The following is a 21,622-nucleotide window of genomic DNA, read 5'->3' on the forward strand; positions in this document are numbered from 1 at the left end:
GTTTAGGGCAGGTTTCTCCATAGATTCGTGAAACACGACGTGCAGGTGCAATTCACCAAAATTATACATACGGGCACACCAGCCAGCAACTTGTATTGTACCATGAATTAGACTCCATAGACTTTCATTAAAAAAACTGAAACCATCGATCGGCTGCCAAGGCAAATCTGAACGTTCGGGGAAAAAAAAAATCAGAATCCGGCGTCATCACGTCGCCTTTGCACTAGTAACGCACGCAAACTAGTATAGAATTTAATTTAATAATTTAATAAAAATAAAAATCTGCACTGTCTGGACGGTCGTGATGCGGCTGGTGCGGGGACAGAGACCGTTGACCGGATCTGTGAACCGTCCGATGCAGGCACGTCGGCATCACGGCGTCTGGCATTTTGCTTACGGCGCAAGGAAAGAGGAGAGCCAACTTGGCATCCAAGTTTGCGCCGCGCGTACCCGCGCCTAGGTGGGTCCGGGCCCATGCGTCGGTGAGCGATTGAGGACGTAGGGCGGTGGGTGGGGATAGACCGGAATAATAATAACCCAAGTGGGGTCCGTGCCGCGTGCCTGGACCTCGCCCTCATCTCTCACGCTCCGTGTCCAATAATTTTTCTACCGCCGCATACCCTCCTGTCTTCCTCCCACCTTCGCCCTCCGCCGCCGCCGTCGGCCGATTCGTGCTGCTCCCACCTCTAACCAATCCAGTATCGCCGGCGAGGGAAGAAGCAGCAGAAGAAGAAGAAGCTCCGGCGAGAAGCCCCACCTCCGGCCATCGCCCGGGGATAAAGTGGGGTCGGTAGGGGACTCCTAGGGGAGCAAAAGGGATCGGATATAGAGAGATGAAGCAATTAAATTCTTCTTCGTCCGCCGTCGCCCCTGCTAACGCTCCCACTACTAACCCTAGGTAAGCATCGTCGATCGGCGGATCTGCTTTTGTGACTGTCTGATTCCTCGGCGAAGAGGATCCCCTTGTAGTCCTCTCATGTTGGATATGTTGGATGTCAATTATATGTGCTATGATGAAGATGGAGATGTGAATTGTTGGGGCTAAGTTGATTCTTCTATGTATTGTTGACTTTTCAAAATTACAATTTTTATTCATGTGACTGCAGTTCTGTTTGATTACTTGTTAAAGTATCTGAAATCCTTGCGTGTGATACGTGTGGTTCACTGGGTTTTGTCAGAATTCCGCTGAATTTTACCCTATGCACCTTATTCTGATGTTTACTTGAGTCGTTTACTGCACTGCCATGTGCTATGCGATGGATATGGTCTAAGATACAAGTATTCTTGCTCCATGTTCAGTTAAATTCTTGATTACTAATTTGTGCATGAAAGAGAATATTTGGTGCTTTAATTCATCACTCAATAGATTATTTCATAACCATGTTATCTGTTGGTTAGTACAAGTATCATGTTCCCTCTCCAGCCGCAGACCGTCATGACTAATAATACCATATAAGAAGTAAAAACTTCTCTACCCGTCTATATGCTTGCAGCACAACCTAGGCATCGTTGGCAATTGGTTGACTTATTTTGCATGGAAAAACATTATTGCGCCACGACAAAAGAAATGTGCACTTTTATAATCTGTTTGGCCATGCTTAATATGACAGCTGGTGACAGCATTAAGATTGGATTCTCTAGGTTCTCACGGCAAAATCGATACCATAGTTAATCCTTTTGAGTGTCCTGCTGTAATCCAATATTGTTCTGTTGTATATATTCAAAATGCAGCAACAATATATCTTACTGATTTATGTCGATTTTCCCTTTGCAGGATCATTCTGTCGTTTCTCGTTTCCTATCCGACTCTTTTTTGTTTTATGCCCGTCCGTTATGAGGCTGAGTGTCTTCAGAAGCTTCTCTACTAGATTAGTGTAAATAGTAGACTTGTTCGGGTTTAGCTTGGTTGGAAGAATTAGTCTCTGGTTCGTGTTCATTTCTGCTAGCAATAATGGCTGCGATGAACGGAAAGGCATGGGGTAAATGTGGAAGGAACATAAATAGTCTCAAGAGAAAGCGGGAGAGCCCCGCTGCATATGATGCTGACGTATTCCGCACCTCTGAATTGCATCAGCATCCTGTCAATGATTCTGCTGTTAGGTTTCATGTTGATCAAGACCGCAAGGCAAAGATCGTGTGCCACTTCAACAAGCAGGTTTTGCAGAGCTATAAGAACTTCATGAGTAGTGCACCACCTAAGCGTATTTTGCTTCGCAAAGGTGCTGTCTGGAAAGACGTTCCAGAAAAGATTGTCAAATTGGCCCAAGCCGACTTCAGGGCAAAAAAGACGATCACAGAAACAGGATATCAGAACCATCTATTTTTGCTGGATTTTGCCCATATGACATTCATAGACACAAAGACAGGTCTTCAGAGGCCTATTGCTTGGATCGATGAAAATGGAAAGCGCTACTTCCCGGAATCATTTATGCAAGATCAGAAATTATTTATTAAGAAAGATTTTGGCAATGGAAATCTTGAGTACATTAGTGTTGAGCCAAATGGGACACGAGAAATGAATGACCAGCTTGGAACATCAGAAAGTTCTGCAGAAAGCTCAAACTTTGATTCAAGTACTGAAGATGTTTCCAGTCCTAAGAGAGCTAGGGCTGAAAAGAATTCCATCGTAAATAATTACTGTGATATGGGAGAAGCTATTGGAGAAAATGAGCCATGCACTTTGTTGACTACAGCCTGTAACCTACTACCACACCAAGCTAATCTGGGTGAGGTATCACGTGCTCAGCGCACTATTGAAGCCGTGGAGAAGCTGTTGCTGCAGGGGATGGGTTCAGTTATTGAATCCAAGGACATTATTGGAATCTTCAGGACTCCATTATTGGATGACCACAAACAAGTCCGTTACCATATTCACCAAAAGCAAGTACAGGTTACCGGATTTCATCGTGGAAACGCAAATGTCCGTTATGCATGGCTTCCTTGCTCCAAAAGCACCGTGCATGAAATGATGCTGAATGGTGTTTTACAAGTTCATAAGCCGCCCATTAAGTGTGCAGCCTATGGAGAGGGCACCCTCCTTGCACCAGCAAATCGTTCTGATGCCTGGTATGTTCTTGACATATCAATTGTTCCATTTATGTCAGGATTTTCCCTCCCCCCTTTCCAAATCGTTGCTGGCACCTAACTCTCGTATCTCATCTATGTTTCTTAGCTGTTCACATTTTCCAAGTTCTGTTATGTTTTCATCTATGTCTCAGATGTTTGCACACTCCTGAGTTCATTACTTTTCTTTTTACTGACATGCTATTCAGATGCTTTTAGATCAATGACAGCAACTAATTACTGTTTCATTTTATTATTCTTGTTCCTCACCAAGTTCATTTTCCTTTCCCTAACCGTTGCCAAATTCAATATTTTTATTACTTTCTGCAGTGTGAAATACTCTGATGTTGATGAAAATGGCATTGTCCATATGATGTTGTGCCGTGTTATAATGGGGAACGTAGAAATAGTTCACTCTGGATCTAATCAGCACCGACCTAGTAGTGACTATTTTGATAGTGGAATAGATGACCTTAAAAACCCACAACATTACATTGTGTGGGATATGAATATGAATAGGCACATCTATTCTGAGTTTGTAGTCATCGTCAAATTGCCTTCTAAAACCAAAGGTAACTAATCCCAGCTACCGTGTCTTCAGTTTGACTTATTTGTTTCTTCATCTGTGGCAACCCAAATTTCCTTATTGCTAAGCTTTATTTGTGTCAGATTCCCTCGTGTCGCAAGAAGACTGTCAGAATTCATCTGATCTGTCACTGGTGTTGAATTCTAGTTCACCTGACTGTATTTCAGAGGTAAGATGCTGTACATGTGGTATTAACAAGATAGTACTGTAACACTAGAGTCAACTCCTGTTGAACCACTGTTGGAGCAGCAAGATTGCAGTAATTCAGATTGTGTGATTTGTCTCAATAATTGACTTGTGATTGCATTATTGAGATTATAACTTGGAGCTGATTATATTCATTATCTATGATAGAAACCTCCAAATATGATAAGTTTCCCTGTGAAACCATGCTATTTTAGTCATGTTGGAGTTGGTTAAAGCACCAGTTAACAACTTCCTTTTATGCATAAAACAGGAGATGAACCTGGAGGCACCTCCAGCATTGGGAGGTGGATGTGCAGCCCCCATGCTAGGAGATTCGATGGAAAAGGCTCCAAGCTCACCTTGGATGCCTTTCTCCATGTTATTTGCAGCGATCTCAACCAAAGTGTCTCCTGAGAATATGGACATGGTTATTAGTTGCTATGAAGAGTTTAAGGTCTGATACATTTTTTTCTCTCTCCTTTGACTGAAGTCACCTTCCCTTCTTTGGTATCCAAAATCACTTGTATTTGTATTATTGTGTATTTGCCAGAGCAAAAAAATAAGCCGAGGTGAACTAGTAAAGAAGCTGAGGCATGTAGTTGGTGATAGAGTGTTAATATCGACGATAATGCGTCTCCAAGATAAGGTGTGAATTGTTCTACTTGTACCTTGCTGATACAGTTCTCTTGGATTCTTTCTGAAAGCCTGAAATCCTTTTAGCCGTAAGGTGTGTCAGCTGGTGGGGTTCTGGGATGGACAGCCAGTCCGCCACGCACTGAACTTCTGAAGGCCTATATCTTTTGCTGTGAACAAGCTACTTTTCAAGAGCATCAGAACAGCAGTGGTTTGATGACCTGTTTCTTTTCACACTGTTTTCTGAGGAAATCCTTTTGTTTTTGTGTCTTTTTGGCTGCAGTTACCTCCAATGGAGAGGCGTGAGGCACCAGACGCATCAGCGGCCAAGATGGTGGTGAAACCGTGAGGTGGGTGTCAGGTCGGTGGGGGAGGAACCAGCCGATTTGACATAAAACCCTGTGGGAAGCAGCGAAGCCTCTTGCGTCAGTCTTTGTATGGCGGCTGCTGTTTGTTCTTTCTGTGCCATAGGAGTCTGTTGGCGAGGAAATTGTATCTGGTGTTTTTTCATTTCAAATTAAACTATGCATGCAGCTGCCGTGCTTTTTGAACCATTGGAATGATTCGTGAGTGAAAAGGGTTCCTTTTACCTTCCAGTTTGCCTTTCTAAGATAGCAGTCGCAGAGTTGAGCATTGTTAATTAATGTTGGTCTTATATATAGAAGATATACTATGTTTTTGAGTTGTCAATTGCTGCCTGTCGTTTTTGTATTCTGCACCCGTGGGCCGTGGTAGCCGCTAAGAGTTGGTCCGTCGAGTTCATTTTATGCATCAACCGACAGACTACAAGTCCCCCTCTTATATTTATTACACCCAAAATGGTGATGCAGAGAATTCTCGTTATCATTATTGTCCTTAGAATACAACTGCGCGGAGGCAGAGGATGGTTCAGATGTTTGGGTGGGGCGTCGGATTCAGGGTCCCAGCCTGGAGGCTCGATGTTGGGCCAATCGCCTCTGCAACGTAGCCTGATGTAGAGGCTCTTCCTCCCTGTTCGTCCCCCATCAAATAACACAACACAAACAAGCATGGCATCAGTACTCCACAATGTGGGTCTGCATCTTGATGTTATTGGCAAGATGCTGCTCATGGAAGGTAACTGCTGATCTTTCGCAGCCAGCGATCATATCTGGTGAATGCATACCTGCCAGCTTCTGTCTGCTAAGGTTAGCTGCTTGAGGGCGACGAGGCAGCCCTGCGCAACAGCTCGCGTGTACTCCGGGTCCCACCCGCCAAGCTTCACCACCACGTCCTCCTTCGCGTAAGAAACGCTTCCACTGCTCACGCTTCTTTGGGCCTCTTCTTTCGCAGCAGCTTCGTCTGTTTGTTGGATAATAACACCGCACACGGACAGCCACAAGGAGAACCTCTCAACCCAATGCTGTGAATTCTCTGGTCCAGACCAATGTGGGGGAAATGGTTTGAGAGTCTCTTACCACTTGCGTCCGACACCGATAGCCAAACTGTGAACCCAGAATGAAGGTACTGCCATCTGTCGAATCCGCTGGCTGCTCCTTGCTTGCCCCCCAGAGTTGCAACTACAGTGCGGACATGGCTGCAACGGATACATATCTTGCATCAGACAGAATCATCAGCTATGGGCTATGGCTACAGAAATCAGGCTCGGAAACAGAAAAAACAACCTGCTAAGGCTTTCCAAGACAACAGATTCTGCTTCAGCTACCGAGTCCGCTCCTTCAGAAGCCACCCCTACAAGTTTAAGTGCAGCGCCGTGTTATTTTGGTCACAAATAATGTCGACCGTATATGACGAGATTGACAACTGGATTTTAGTCAAATCTGATAGCCCAGATATCACATCATGTTATCAATAAAATGCCATTAGGCAGAAAATCATACATGTATCAATCAACTTTTGAGTGGCGCTCTCTAACAGCTCACTTGTGCAAACCGGAAGGTACCTGCATTGCCATGAAATATGGGGACAGATTCATGAGTAGATTACCAGACATCAAGTTTGCAAATTCATACTTTGCATGTTCTGAAAATATTCAGCCTAGAACTAGAATGCAATCTGCACAGCATGGTATCTAACTGGAAAGCAACCGAATCGAAAGAAAGAAATGAGATGCACTCACCCAATGCCCTCGGCTCTCTCTTTAGCAACTGCCTCATTAATGTCTGTGGAATCACCAACAATGTGGACACTGATCCCTGTCAACAACTGTGTGATCCCAGAAGTGAGGGATTCCCATGGTTCATCTATGTCAGGCCATTTCAACTCTTGCTCTACTTTCTTCAGATTCACCACCAATTGGTCCTCATCGATGAACCTGTGACGTAGAATGAGCAAATAAATACTTCCTCACAAGTAAGAGTGTGATGCTAGATGATAGACACATACCATATGGTCTCAGAAGACTTAATCCTATCAAACAGTGTTTGGACATTCATCAAAGTCCTCAGTGTCTCATCAGACTTGGCTCTGATCAATAGGGATGTATCATCAACGTCAACAAAAACATCTCTTGAACTCTCTATGCCAAGCTTTTGGATGTCCAGTCTCAGCTCCACCTCTCCGTTTCCATCAGTGAACTATATACAGATAATACCAGGTGATTTGTTGTCAAAACCACAAGAAGAGCCATGCCCAACCAATAGAGTTTCTTTGGCACGATGGCATGAATTAACAGCAGTAAGTTATTCATAGCAAATTAAACAATAAATATGTTTATTGTTCTTCTATCTGATTCGATTGTATCCTCCACTCGGTTTCCCTGTGGTCTTAAACTCACTTATGTGCGCACGGGGAGAATGGTATGGGAGCTCGCTCCGAACCTGTTTCAGAAACACGGAGTAATTCAACCATAGGAGAGCATGGTTAACTTCCATGTTGCTAACGATAACGATTGCACTAGCATTCCCCGTTGTCTTTTGGTGGCTTCTAGTAATCACGATTGCCCAATCAGTATACGCTATTTTGTTTCAGTCGTGGACAGTTAGAACCCGTAGGAATTACTGCATTACCATTTTACCAAGAGCTGGATTAATTGTAACACTCGTTGACAGCACATAGGCCCTGTTCACTTTGCTGAAAAGCCATACCTGAAAGTGCTGTTTGCTGATTTGTCGTGGGAAAAAAACACTTGGTTCGCTGAAATAGTACGGCTCATACCACGATCACGGCCGTAATGTTATACAGAGTCAACTACACCAGTAAACAAGTCATGGGAAGAAAGCGGTGCTAAAGCTTTTGCAGACACTAGTGTTGGTACACGAATTAAATGAGCAACGGAGAGTAAGCGAGGTGACATAATCTGGTGCGTCAGATTGCAGGCCTTGGCCAATCGTTACGGGCATGAGCAGATAAGGTAGCTAGCAAACAAGTAAGCAATCCCCAATAAGAAAATAGTACTTGCCTCGTAGTCCTTAGACGGGGCGGCCGACGCGGACACGGAGGCGACTCGCCGACGGCGAGGCGGCGGCAGAGAGTGATCGAAACCGACGAAACTGGGTAGCGGGGAGCCGAGGGAGACGAGAGCTTGGGAGGCTGCCGCGGCCCCGGCGGTGAGGGTCTGGCTTGGTGGGGAAGGAGCAGGGAACGGAGGAGCAAGCACAAGCAGCCATGTTCGCCGCTGCCGCTGCTCCAGCCCCTGGAGTGGAACTCCCTCAAGAGCTCCGGTCTGGTCCCACGCAGCGTCTGCCTCTGCTAGTCTGCTCTCTGCTGCCTGCCAGAGGGCAGAGGCGATGATGGTATGCTTGCAAGATTTGCGCGTGCGTGTGTTGGGCTGGGCTTTGTAATTTTTGGCCCAAACCTCAGTTGTCGGCCTGTCGTCACATCCCCGAGTCCAAACCCAATCTCGTCCCTGTCGATGGCTGTTGTCACTTGGTTTGGCACGCTCTGCTAAAAAAAAAAAACTTGGTTTGGCACGCGAATCGGAACGGTGAGGGCGGCGACACCGTCCACTGACCACAACGGCGGAGGACGGAAAGTGGCCACTAGTGGGCGACAAGGAGCCGGCAGCATGGTGGGGGCGACAACGTTATATAGTCTGTTCGCTTGTTGCCGGCCTAAACCAGTCAGCCAACAGTATTTTTCTCTCACAACAAACTAGCACTAGCCAGTCCAAACCAGCTCAGAGCCTAAACCAATCAGCCAACAGTGTTTTTCTCTCACAACAAACTAGCACTAGCCAGTCCAAACCAGCTTAGAAACTAACTAGCGAACGAGCCGATAGAATATGCGCCGGGGAGCGGGGACGGGGACGCAATGCGCCGGGGAGCGGGGACGGGGACGCACGCCATCGAACAGAGATTGAAGATGACACGTGACGGTCCACTCGAGTGCGTTGCGTTGACCAGTTGACCTGATCCTTCTCCTGTTAACTGGCAGATAAACTCGATGTCCCCGTCCTTTGCCTCATCACTCATTCACTCACAGTTCTCCCCGTCACGTTCATATTTACCATATCCTAGTGAGATCATAATAGGCACATTTCGGATGTTTCTATCAAGTTTTCTTTTAGTAGTTTCATTCCACTCTTTTGTAAAAACCGAGTTGTTCCCATTGACAGAAATCGGTATCATGCCAACAGAGCATTCCACCCACAGTTGAGAGCAGCAACACAAGAACATATACCAACCATCCGAAAAGGAAATGAATCGCGATTGAATTGAACGTTAACCAGCGCCAGGCTAAACCAACAAAAGAATAGAGTTAGCCATAGTGTAGCAGCTAAGCCTGTTTACAGGAAATTACAAAATAAAAAAGAAAAGGAAAGGCCGTAGGCAAAGTGAGAGAGATATACAGCTAAGCTAGCTACATGCTCTAAACACTTGCAGAGAAATCAAAGTAGCGAGGTTCTCTTTAATTTTCTGTCACTGATGGCCAAGGCATCAAAGAGCCACCGGCAGTGACACGGAACCTCCAGCAACAAGAATATTATCACGTGTGTGTCTTCTAAGCGTGCCCCCACAGGCCTCAAATTGGAGGCCCTGCTGCACAAAAGAATCGATTAGCCAGCCACTTCCTTTTCTGCCAATTCTAAAGTCAGTCTGCACCTGTGCTAATCAAATCAGCTTTGTCACAATCACCACCTGACCCGATCCCTCCCACTCCTCTCTTCTGTCACCTCGTCTTGTAGTTAACAATGCACCTAAACAAAGAATTCTTCTGCTCAGTAGAGGTTAGCACCTGTGATTCCCTAAAATGTACGTGGAAAACCAAGCGACAACTTGTCCTCCCTTGCAAATCTCTGCCCCGAACTGCCCTGCTGCTCAATCTGCCTAATGGCACTAGAAGGTAGCCGGATTTTCACTCGTTTTGGACGGAGCTCTGCTGCAGCATCTCTGCTTCTTTCCGCAGACTCTTCTCGAGAACCACCACTGGAAGCCGGATATGACTGCAGTCTCGCACCAGGACTTGTAACATTGTGCTGGGTTTCCAACTGTCGCCGCTTTATCCTCCAAGAAATGGGAACCTTGTCCTCTCTTTCATCATCAGAAGAGGCAGGATTTGAGCTCTTCTGGCTCATACGGGCAGAGTGAACTGAACCATTATCATATTCTTCTGGACGCTTACTGACCTGCTGTACTTCAGGATGTACCTTCTTCAGCCGCCTCAGAACCTGATGACAGCAAGTCTTATATTATGAAAATTATGTTCCAAACTTGTATTGGGTTGCTAACTTTGTGATTTAAAGAACTTATGTGTTGAACAACTAGAGCTGGAAACTCAACTAAAGGATATATGATGTAGCAGAGTCCACTATATATACTATCTAAAAACTGGACATGTATGAAAACATTTGTGACTTTAAGACACGTCAACTTCACTGTCATGCTTATTGCATATGCTTCTCCCAATGAACCTATAAACTACCTTGAAATACTGCAACTCTACATGGTAAAGTCAAAAAAAGTGGTGACTGAAATAAATTGAAATAAAATGGTTTCCTCTCTGCCAATACATGATCATAACATAACATACCTGCTGTTCAGACAAGGTTGACGCCTTTGTTTCAGAAGTAGGTTTGTCAAACGAGGTGGACCTGCGCTTGACTCGGAAAATTTCAGACTCAGAATCGGAATTATCACTGCATTCCATGGCCGAAGCATTACATGAACCGTGTTCATTACAAGCATCATCCATGCTGGATGAACTGTCATCCACAGTGTAAGTTCCTTTGGTCATTGATGTATTTATTGCCTGCTTTGCAGTGGAATAAATCTGGTTAGTTTGTTTTGCATGGACCTAAGAAGCAAGAATTTATTTAACTGAGGATAGCAATTGGAGAAATGTTTCAATACAGGGTTAGTAAACCCACCCTTGCTTCTGAATGCTTGGGTGCCTTATGATGCGCAGAAGATGTCAAAATTGATACTGCAGCAGAACTGTTTCCCCCATCAACAGTCCTAAAGCCTGAGCTACCAGCTTTACTATTACCAAAATCCTGAGTAATCCCAAGATTAGGGACTCGTTCAACATTAGTATCAGAGATCTCAGCCTCCTTAAATGAGCCAATGCAACTTCTTTCCTTAGACAAGCACACATCCTGCTCAAATTTTCTTGATAGAGCCTCTAGCTCCAGTATGTCCTCTCTAACATAGACAACACGATTGGACTTGCAAGGGCAGCTCCGCAATTCTTGTTCTGTACCCCCAATTAAAAGAAACAATTAGCCAAGAAAATTAAATAAAGATACAGAAACAGCGACATTAGCACAATTACCATGATGTAGGCAGACAGGATCAAAGTTACATCCACACAACACATGTGTGATATAGCAATCACGCCGGCACATGCTACAGGACAGATTTGGAAATGTCTTTGGCTTATAGCATATTTGAGAACCCATTTTAGCAAGTAGGCCACGTGCACATCGCTGGAATCGCATCAACCGCACAAAGCAGGATTTCACACAATACTGGGAATTCGGATGTTCCAACTTGTCCCAGGATTTTGGATCACAGTTCAACAGCTTTTGGGAGAGAAGCACAGCAGAATGACAAAGTAGCTCCTCATGTGCAAGCAATGGAGTTCTGTTCAGAAGTGCGTAGCGCTTGCTAGCAAGAGAACCAAGAGGAAACCAATCGCCAATAGCAAAATTAACAGCTTCTCCACAATTGAAGCCTGGGTAATTCACAAATTTCTTAGGATATATATAGATACATAATGCAGTAAATAAAAAACTGAAAGAAAAACACGAGGCATACCATGACTGAAGCCTGCGTGGTAAGAACGTGGAAAAGTAATAACAAACTCTCCAGGTCTTTGTACAGCTTTATAGACAGGAACATTGTGATCTAGCAAGACATTTGGAGGGAACATTGTTGTCTTCCCCAGTAGGACATCAAATGCTGCATCCTCTCCATCACCAATCAAAATATCCTTGTTATATACGTACTGGCTAGCAACCCTTTCAAACCCAGGAGCCGCATCGCCTGGTATCCCATACCATGTCTTAAATGCCCCACAGTGATGGTAATTGATGCTGGTCAAATGATCAAAATCAGCACCAGCGGCCTTTAAAAGACAAGTATTTAGTCAATCTCACAAGACTCAAGATTTTACCTGTACAAATAATGGTCTTCCACGTGCCACGCAAACATGCTGAAGAGCATCCCAATATAAAGCATTGGATCTGTCACTCCCTGTTTTCAGACCAGAATTGTTAACAATCATGACATGTGATGTGGTAAAGAGTGTACAGAACTAATAGAATTATATTACTTACTGGAATTGGTGCCTGAAGAAGTCTTAGAACAGAACTGGGGAGCCGTGAAAAATTCTACAGGCATGCAAAAGAATATCAATAAGGACCATGTAGCAAATACAACAAACGACCACACATGCATGGAAGATCAAAGAAAGAATATTCACCTTGAGGTTCCAGTTGCTTTTCCCAAGTTGATCTTGAGGAGAAGAAGAGAAGGCACTCCCATCAACATCACAAGCATATTCTACGAAATCCATTTTCCCAAAAGCAATTTCACGCCAGAACTCCTCCTCCACATACCTAGCTGGGAGACAACTAGAGCTGGAATATTTCTTAGAGAACACTTTGTTTGCCATTTTTTCATAGTCCCGGAAGGTGTACTTTCTGCAGAGTCATGCCAATCATGATTTAGTTTGGAACATGAGCTAAAGCAATAATGAAAATAGACAAACAGTGGGCATACCTTCCACTCATGAAGAAAGTGACCGTATCATCCTCAGCCCATTCAGCAAGACGAAGGGGCTGAACTCTAGTCATGAACTTAAAACTGGGCTGTTCCTTCATCAGCACAACACCAGCAGGAACAGACGCACTTACAGGAGAGACGATTTTACAAATACCTGAAATAGAAGTAACACAGTCATAGTTATTCAAAATGTCTAGCGAGGCCATTGGATCAATGAGTGAGAGACATTATCATAATGCTAAAGGCAACCGTACCATATTTAGCAGCCTCAGGTGAAATCTTCTGTATATAAGCAATGGGATCCTCAAATTCCTCCTTGGTGGGACAATACACAGGGCACTCTGGTATCTTGTCTATCCACTCAAGGTTGGACATATCAAACTTGTCCACCTTGCGCTTTGCAAAAGGATTCTTGTCCTGGACATTTCCAGGTAAACCTGTACTGTTGTTGGAATGCAATCTGACCCCGCAGTTAGCTGGGCTCCGCAAGGCATCACCACCGCTTCTTGCAGCCACCGCAGGATTGTCACCCGCTTCGTTCTGAGCACTCAAACGCATTCTCTCGAGCCTCCTCCGCTTCAGGGTCTCGAGGCCGTTCCTGACCTCTGCAGGGAGACAGCTCCTACCCTCCACCTGAGGCATAGGTACACGCGTCAATTTTGGAGTCGAACAAAACTATCGCAGTTCAGTATTGCAAGTAGACATGGACCAACAGAGACAGCAGACTGAATGAGCACCAATTGTTTGGATACCACAAATTGGTCTCAAGTAGTACCAAAAGAGGAGCAACTCGGCAACCAAGTCAAGAAAGCTGTAGGTACTGAAATCAAGCACGGCACATTGATATTCTTGGGGTTGTTTCCCTACCACGGCCATAGTCACAATCAGTTTTGCAGTATGACTTTTAGCAGCCATGCGCTCTAGTTTGTATAGTCAATCAATTATCCAATTATCCATAACAGTGCGAGATGCTTAATAATGATAGCAGTAACAAATAAAACATGATTAAGTCATTAGCTTAACTTTTGTCAGAATTAGAACAAGAGATTTCAGCATAATGAGAACATATAAAAAACGGCGTGTAGGCCCTCTGAGAGGAAAGAAAGGAGAAGAAAAAAAGAGAAGAGAAATCTTCCAAGCAGACCGCAGACGCGGTCAAAGTGGGCAATTACGCACATGCGTGACGACCATGGTGGAGCTGAAGGAGAAGAAATTTGTGGAAAAAGGGCGGTGCCGGTGAGAGGTGGCGCACAAACGCGTCCACACGGCAACAATCACGCGTCCACACGGCAAGAATCGGACAAAGCCCCGTAACGCGACTTGCACTAGTGGTGATTCGGCAGGAGTATCTCCAACCTCATATACTACCCGCACAACCCAGAACGAAAACGAGACGGAAACCGATAGCCGTACGGGAGAGGGGAGAGGCCAAAGAAAATTCCATGTTACGACAGGTGGTGGCGGCCAATGAGGGGGTAGGGTAAAAACTAGGAAGGTTCGAGTTGACTGGTTCACCTGGGTCGTGTAAATCTGATGTGATCCTAATTCCTAGGGGCCGGATTTGAGGAGTTTTCCATAAATGAAAGAGAAAAAAAGGACTCCTACTTTTCCAGCATTGACTGAGCAGGAATTCACCGGGAGGCGGCAAACAAACGAAATTACCGAATTGGGTAGGAAAAGGAGTTGCTGCCTGCACCGCACGTACGAGCATCAGCAATTCACGGACGCTAATTCACGTCTACCCAGGAACGTTTCCCGCCGAATTGTTGCAACTGGAGGCGAAATCCACTGGTTGGGCCGTTAATTAACTAATGAAAATCTAGATAAGAGAATTTAATTTGATTTGGTTTTTGGCGGAAAAACAGGCGAAAACAGAGGAAGACAGGAGACGAGGAATCAAACAGTAACCACTCACGAGGATACTACTAGTGGTGTTGGCGGTGGTTAATTGCCGCGGCGACGAGAGGAAAAAGCGCGCGAGCGGAGGAGCACGCCGGCGGCGGAGGAAATTGGCGCAGATCTACTGGAGGGAGGGAGGGACGTAGAGAGGACTCACCATGTCGTGTCGCTGGGCGGTGGGTCGGAGAAGCCTCTAGAGAAATCCCCGGCGGCACGGGTCCCACATTCCCCTCCGGAGGTCCCCCCCGGCGCGCGGGAGAGGAGGCCGGGGATCCGAGGCGGGAGGAGGAGGAGGCGGCCTCCTCCTGTTCTTCTCTCTCTTTCTCTCTCTCGTTGGGGGTGGGTTGGTTGGTTGGTTTCCCGCGCGACGCCGGACAGAGGCGGTGGGGAGGGAGGGCCTGGCCAGCAATGGGAGCGCAGGGCAGTGGGCCCCACCGGCGGTGGTGGCCGTCAGGCGAGGGGTCGGCCGGCCGCCGGCCGCGGGGGAGGAGAGGGGAAGGGAGGCGGAGGGAAAGGAGTAAACGGGACGGAACGGAACGGGGTGGGGGAGACGCGGGTGGTGGTTGCTGGGACTAGTATATATTTGTGGGGGGAGGACGAGGGAGGGAGGGAGGTTGGAGCGACCGAAGACGAACGACGTGGACACGGCGGGGGCCGGGGGCGTTATGGGGAAAACGCAGCGCAGCCAACCAACCGAACCGCAAAAAGGGCAGCTGGGCGAGTGTGTGAGAGAGAGAGAGAGAGAGGGAATGGCTGTTCTGTGCTCGGGCTCGGGTACTACCGCCCCGTGGCGCGTCGCCTCCTTTCCGCATCCGCGCTCGCTTTTCTTTTCTGCTCTCGGTTGTGTCGTGTGGGTGTCTCTGTGTGTGTGTGGTGGTTGTCGTGCGAGCCGAGCCTGTCCGTCGTCCCGTGTGTCCTGGCCGCCCGCGGGATCACCACGGGGTGGGAATTTTCAGAGGTGGTTCCACCAAACGCCCCACCGCTAACGGAACCGCGTCGTTCCTTCGCACATCGCACCCAGGTCCCACCCACCCAGCTCTCCTCGGTTCCAACAAGAAGAGAAGACAACCGAGCAACCGCTCTGCATTTGGTTCTCTCTCGCTCTCTAGGCTCTTCCGCCCGTGCCGTGCCCCTCCTCGTCCCCCTATTGCCAGGGTGGCTACTCTTGACCCATTCGTTTGTCTTAAAAATGATTTATTCGGTTTTTTTTCTTTAGCCATAATAGTATTTTTCTCTCGCAACAATTCAGCTGGAACAGTGTTTTTCAGCCAAGTTTCAAACTAGCGAACGGGGCTAAACAGATGATGCGTGTGTGTTTTTCCTTTTTTTTAACTATAGGAGCACGAGAGAGAGGAGAGAGAGAGACGCGGATGGAGCACGGGGGGTGGGGGTGGGGGTGGGGGTGGGGGGTTCGGGTCACAGGGACGGCGAGGGATGGGCGGATGGCTGCCACCTGCCTGCACGTGCATCAGTTTTTAGTTTTTACAGCCCATCCTATCCACCTGGCCACGCCACCGGGCAGGCAGTTGGCCTAAAGCGCACTACCCTACACTGCTCTGCTCTAGTAGCCTCTGGTAGTACTGGAGTAGGTTCCTGGTTCCTACTGGCTCTGACCATTTTGCTCCGTGCACACACACTCATCCCTGCTTCCGGTAAAAAAACATCCCAAGGCCTTGTTTAGATCGCAAATAATTTCAACCTGATGAATAGTAGCACTTTCGTCTTATTTGGTAAATATTGTCCAATCGTGGACCAACTAAGCTCAAAAGATTCATCTCGTGATTTCGAACTAAACTGTGCAATTAGTTATTTTTTTTACCTACATTTAATGCTCCATGCAAGCGGCTAAAAATTGATGTGACGAAGAGAGTAAAAAAACTTGAAATTTTGAAGGGAACTAAACAAGACCCAACGTAGGAAAACAGTTGTGCTAGTGCTGGTAGCAGCCTTTTCCTGTTTTATTTGGAAAAAAATGGCTTTACGCCACTTCCACGCTGCTGCTTCTCCGTCGTCCCTGTTCGGAGAGAAGCGGCTAAATTTTAGCCACCTAGGTATGGCGGTGTTTTAGTCTCTTCTAGTCGGGTGTCTAAGTCTAAAGTAATTAAAAGGTGAGGTAGCATGGACATTAGTCTCATTTAACAACCCCTTCAAGACTAATTAGCTCAATGCTCATTTAGTCCTATTTAGTCATAGTGATTAGATATAAAGTGACTAAATGAGGCTAAAATTAGCATGCTAAACTTTAGCAACCAAAACCAGAGGGTGTTTAGATTGAGCTGCTAAAGTTTACCTGGCTAATTTTAGTCTCATTTAGTTATTTTTTTTCTAAACACTATGACTAAATGAGACTAAATGGGCATTTAGCCAATTAGTCACCAAGGGGTTGCTAAATGGGACTAAAGCCTAGATTGTCTCACATTTTAGTTACTTTGGATCTAAACACCCTGACTAAAAAGGATTAAAAGGCTCTTTTAGTCCACCAAACTAACACGGGGTGGCTAAGGGGTGGCTAAAGTTTAGCAACTGGTTTAGCCGGCTAAATTTTAACAGCTTCAATCTAAACAGTGCCTAAATTAGTTTCTGGGCTGTCTTCGGTCATACTATTTAATGTTTGACTGAATTGCTAGAAAATAGCATAAATATTTATGACCAAATAAACACATTATGAAAAATATATCTTGTGGTGTATCTAATGGTGCTAATTTGATGTTATAAATATTTATGATTTTTTTACAAATTCAAATAAACTTTGAAAAGTTGATTTAAGACAACTTTATAAACTGATTTAGTTATGGACAGAGATAGTACTAATTGGTAAGAAAATAGTTATTAATAACTATACTTACACACTAACTGGTAATATTAAAATATATAACTTTTAAACAAGCTAATTACTAGCTTGTTATAAAAACTAATTAGCTTATCTCAAACCGCAAAACTCTAAAATATTTCAAAATGGATGAAGTAGTATCTTAGTAAATATGATATATGTGAAAGATAAATATTTATTGTATACGTGTCATTACCTACGAAGACAGGTCTATCCAATAACCAATATGGATTAATAATAAAATTATAAATAACCAAGATAGCTCGTTATGTCCTAGATTAGAGAGCAACTCACAAATATCCCGCGATTTTTCATTAATGACTTTGAGTATGACATGACTCTCCGAGACATAACCGTGTGGTAACTAAATATTGAAACCCAAGCGCGCATCTAGCTTCTAGGATGCATGAAACTCTTCCTAACTTCTAGGATCTATCAATCTGTCCAGTAGTATAGTGTATTCTAGAAATTTTAAGATAAATTAAGAGAGAATATAAAAGATGCATATACCCTCATTTTATTTCTAAACGAGACGCTACCATTATTATGATTAGTGGTGATTGGTTGATAAATGGAAAGTATTAAATGCAAAGTTGGTTTTTGTCCTTCAGAATACATTATATTTGAGGATAAAATTTAAATGCTAGAAAACACTATATTACAGGATGAAAGGAGTAGGCATGAGAGACGACGTCTCAACATACCTCATTAGTTATCACTTTTCCTAACATAACTGGTAGAACAAAGGAATTATGACTATCGGGCTTACCTATATAAACCTTTGTGTCTATGTTCGATACGTTTAAGAGCAAGTATAGTAAATAGTTGTAGGTGGGATAAATGCTCAGGTGGAGAAGATATGTGAGGAGAGAAAGGAGAAGCCGGGTGTACGTTTATCGCTAGCTTAGACACAGGAACTAAAAATGTATGTGAAAGCAAGTTATTGGTGAGCTAACCATTAGAGTAAAATCCACCTCAGGTCCCTGAAGTTGTTCAAACGTGTTATATAGGTCCTCAAAGTCTCAAAATACATTTCTGAGTCCCTAAATTTAGTTCGGGTCTCATCCAGGTCCAAATGCATGTTTACTCGATTCGATAGCTGACGTGGTATGTTGATTCAGCGCTTACGTGGATCTAACAAATGGGACTCACATATAAGTGGCAAAAGCTTAATCTTAGAAAAAATGTATTTTTTCATACGATCTCGAATGAGTATAATTGTTATATAAAAATTGTAGCCCTCGATGAGATATGTGACTTTATAGTTTTGAGTTCTTTAATTTGAATTGTCAAGATGCTCAAAAAAAATTATAGAGTTTTAGTAGCATATTAATCGCGTACCGAACTTGTCACCTTAAAATCATACCTTTCTTATACGGTGTCAGCTCGATGTGATCCTACAACTTTTTTTAGTTTTGAGCTTTTTTATTTAAGATTTTTAAGATGCTAAAAAAAGGTATGAAAATTATATGATAAGTTTGGTCCGCAATTAATATGAGTTTGATACACCATATAAGAAAGATGAATTTCACTCTAGCTAATATTTAAATGGACTAAATGAGCTGTAAGTTTTCGTACAACCATGCCTATGTTGTTAGTTTTGCTCTAGTTGGGGCCGATCTCCGGTCCTAGCTAGTTCATTCTTCAAGCGAGGCTACGTGCTAGCCTAGTTACATTATCCAACGCCACTTCTGCTCGTTATCTACCATTGTGCATGCTGATATGTGAATTGTGAAAACAAGATAGCCAAACAGAGTTGCAACGAGTATCCAATCTTGGTTGAATGAAACATCGTGAACCAATAAAGGTGAGCAATTGAGCATACTCCATCTATAAAAAAAAAGAATGCAATTATGAGTTATGTACCAATTAGAGTGGTTCACGTGTAACAAGTTTCTAGTGAATAGTATTTATTTTATGCTCGAAATTAATTTATTATAAAAATACATTTCGTAATTAGATAGGTATTTATATGATATCATAAAATATTGATATTTTTTCTATAATTAGTCGAATTTAAGATACTAAAACATGGTACTGTACTATAATTGTATTCTTTCTAAGAAGGAGGGAGTACAAATTCTATGTACAATGATAACATGCTCTAGGGGAAAAGAGGATGAAATTAAGGGCTGTTTTAGAAATCGCAAAGAATGTGAGCCAAAGAAGTGATATACACATTATTTTGTTTAAACAATGGCTAGACATAGAGTAAATATCGCTCTATCCATGTCAGTAACATGTAACTATTATTTGAAAAATCTAGTATTTATGTATATTTGTGTCTGAACTCCCTTTTAAAAGAAAGAGGTGGGGACAAATGAAACCATCTAAGGGAAAGTGCATTGGTCTTGTCTTAGAGGTTGTCTCATCATAATATAGTGACACGTAATCCTGAGTCTATTTAGTAGACAACGCATATAATCGGCTATCTTTTAAACTGTCTTGTACTTATAATTTCCAAACGTGTATCGAACAACAAAAACATTGTGGGTTGTATGAAATTGTGAATGAATTGTCTCATAAGAACACATTTGGTTTGCTCACTCACTTGGCTCGCCTCGCATTGCATGGCAAAGGTTAGGGTCTGTGTAATATGTATATAGCACATGAGTAGCAATTAGTTGATGGATTTAGGATTTGGTTTACCAGGTTTAAGGCCAGCAGGCTACCTTGCCTTGTTTTGTTTGTACTCCCGTGGCTGGCAGAACCGTCCGAAATAACACACTTTTGGAGGCGATTGTCTTCCACTAGACACTAAGCACCCCGGAAGTGGCTAAACCGAATAGTTTCGTCGAGCCCACCCCAATGGAGAACTTGAAACAATCCACGTTTTATCGCCAGAAACCAATAATGAGTACGAGCTTACATCACTTAATCCATTTCTTACAACATATAGTCTTGGAAATTATTTATTACAATACCAGAGTTCAGAGTACGATAATTAAACAACGGAATTAAAATAAACATCTAGCAGAAACGATACAAGGATCCGTCTGTGCCCACCAAAAAAATCCTCCACATAAGAGCTACTACTCAAACTGCATCTGCAACAGGGGTACCATCCTCAGGTGGTCGGAATCCGCCATAACCTTCGATCGGACTGACCATCCGGATACCATCCCACACCCGGGGAGATATCCGCTTGTGGTCCACCCGATCGTCAGCCCAAAGCAACTAACCAAAGTACTAATGGACGGAGGCAGCGGTCTCAACATCATGTACGCCAAGACACTCGATGAGATGGGCATCGACCGGACGCGCCTCCGCCCAACCCGAGCACCTTTCCATGGCATCGTGCCCAAGAAGCAGGCCATGCCACTCAGGTAGATCGATCTGTCCGTTACCTTTGGGGATCTATTCAATTACAAGACTGAGACACTCACCTTCGAGGTGGTTGGGTTCCCCGAAACCTTCCATGCCATCCTAGGGCGTCCATGCTATGCGAAGTTCATGGCTATCCCCAACTATACATACTTCAAGCTGAAGATGTCGGGGCCCCACGGGGTTATCACCGTCAGCACCTCCTTCCAGCGCGCCTATGAGTGCGAGGTCAAGTGATGTGGCCACGCCACAGCAATTGTCGCCTCCGAGGAACTCGCTGCCCTCAAGGAGGAGGTCACCGAAGAAGCGCTCGACGCGAAGAAATCGATCAGGTCGTTTGAATCGGCAGAGGGCTCCAAGGGGGTCCTCATAGATCCTAGTAGCTCCAAGGGTAAAATGGTACGCATTGGTACCACGCTTTCCTCCGAATAGGAAAGCGCGCTCGTTGACTTGCTCCACGGCAACAAAGACATCTTTGCGTGGAAACCCTCGAATATGCCAGGCATTCCAAGGGAGGTCGCTGAGCATATACTTAAGATCCATCCAGGCTCTAAGCTGGTGAAGTAATACCTACGTCGCTTCGACGAGGAGAAGCGCAGGGCCATTGACGAAGAGATAGCAAAACTATCGGCGGCCAGATTCATCAGGGAAGTACACCACCTAGAGTGGTTAGCTAATCCCGTTCTTGTATGAAAGAAGAGCGGGAAATGGAGGATGTGAGTTGACTATACGGGCCTCAACAAGGCATGCCCAAAGGATCCATTCCCTTTGCCATGCATAGGCCAAATAGTCGACTCTACCTTAGGGTGCGAAACCCTCTGCTTTCTTGATGCGTACTCCGACTACATCAAATCATGATGAAAGAGTCCGATCAGCTCGTGACATCGTTCATCACCCCCTTTAGATCGTTCTGCTACTTCTCAATACCGTTCGATCTAAAGAACGCTGGGGCTATGT

The 21,622-nt window shown here is 44.6% G+C and overlaps 2 protein-coding genes and 1 pseudogene across 4 annotated transcripts; 1 reads left to right on the top strand and 2 right to left on the bottom strand.

The window, feature by feature from the left end:
* Positions 1 to 563: 563 nt before the first annotated feature.
* On the top strand, positions 564 to 5,078 carry LOC136527348 (inactive poly [ADP-ribose] polymerase RCD1-like). Of its 2 annotated transcripts, none has more exons than XM_066520061.1 (7): positions 564 to 898; positions 1,775 to 3,066; positions 3,394 to 3,635; positions 3,733 to 3,818; positions 4,107 to 4,289; positions 4,386 to 4,481; positions 4,556 to 5,078. In XM_066520061.1, exons 2-7 carry the CDS (start codon positions 1,952 to 1,954, stop codon positions 4,559 to 4,561), a joined length of 1,728 nt encoding a protein of 575 aa, XP_066376158.1. In that variant the 5' UTR covers positions 564 to 898; positions 1,775 to 1,951; the 3' UTR covers positions 4,562 to 5,078. The 2 variants fall into 2 exon arrangements, with proteins under 2 accessions (XP_066376158.1, XP_066376150.1); XM_066520053.1 differs by having other exon boundaries at positions 565 to 898; positions 4,752 to 5,078.
* Positions 5,079 to 5,132: 54 nt separating this feature from the next.
* Positions 5,133 to 8,563, bottom strand: LOC136527359 (probable inactive shikimate kinase like 2, chloroplastic; annotated as a pseudogene).
* Positions 8,564 to 9,077: 514 nt separating this feature from the next.
* On the bottom strand, positions 9,078 to 15,090 carry LOC136527338 (lysine-specific demethylase JMJ706-like). 2 transcript variants are annotated; one of them, XM_066520039.1, is made up of 11 exons: positions 14,669 to 15,090; positions 12,867 to 13,245; positions 12,610 to 12,766; positions 12,311 to 12,530; positions 12,165 to 12,218; positions 12,002 to 12,081; positions 11,644 to 11,921; positions 11,159 to 11,560; positions 10,755 to 11,080; positions 10,418 to 10,636; positions 9,078 to 10,055 (listed from the first exon to the last, which is right to left on the bottom strand). In XM_066520039.1, the coding sequence occupies exons 1-11, from the start codon at positions 14,669 to 14,671 to the stop codon at positions 9,633 to 9,635; spliced, it is 2,541 nt and encodes an 846-aa protein (XP_066376136.1). In that variant the 5' UTR covers positions 14,672 to 15,090; the 3' UTR covers positions 9,078 to 9,632. The 2 variants fall into 2 exon arrangements, with proteins under 2 accessions (XP_066376136.1, XP_066376128.1); XM_066520031.1 differs by lacking the exon at positions 14,669 to 15,090 and adding an exon at positions 13,789 to 14,639.
* Between the last annotated feature and the right edge of the window lie 6,532 nt (positions 15,091 to 21,622).

This window comes from Miscanthus floridulus, chromosome 2 (genome assembly GCF_019320115.1).
Source record: "Miscanthus floridulus cultivar M001 chromosome 2, ASM1932011v1, whole genome shotgun sequence".
NCBI lineage: Eukaryota > Viridiplantae > Streptophyta > Magnoliopsida > Poales > Poaceae > Miscanthus > Miscanthus floridulus.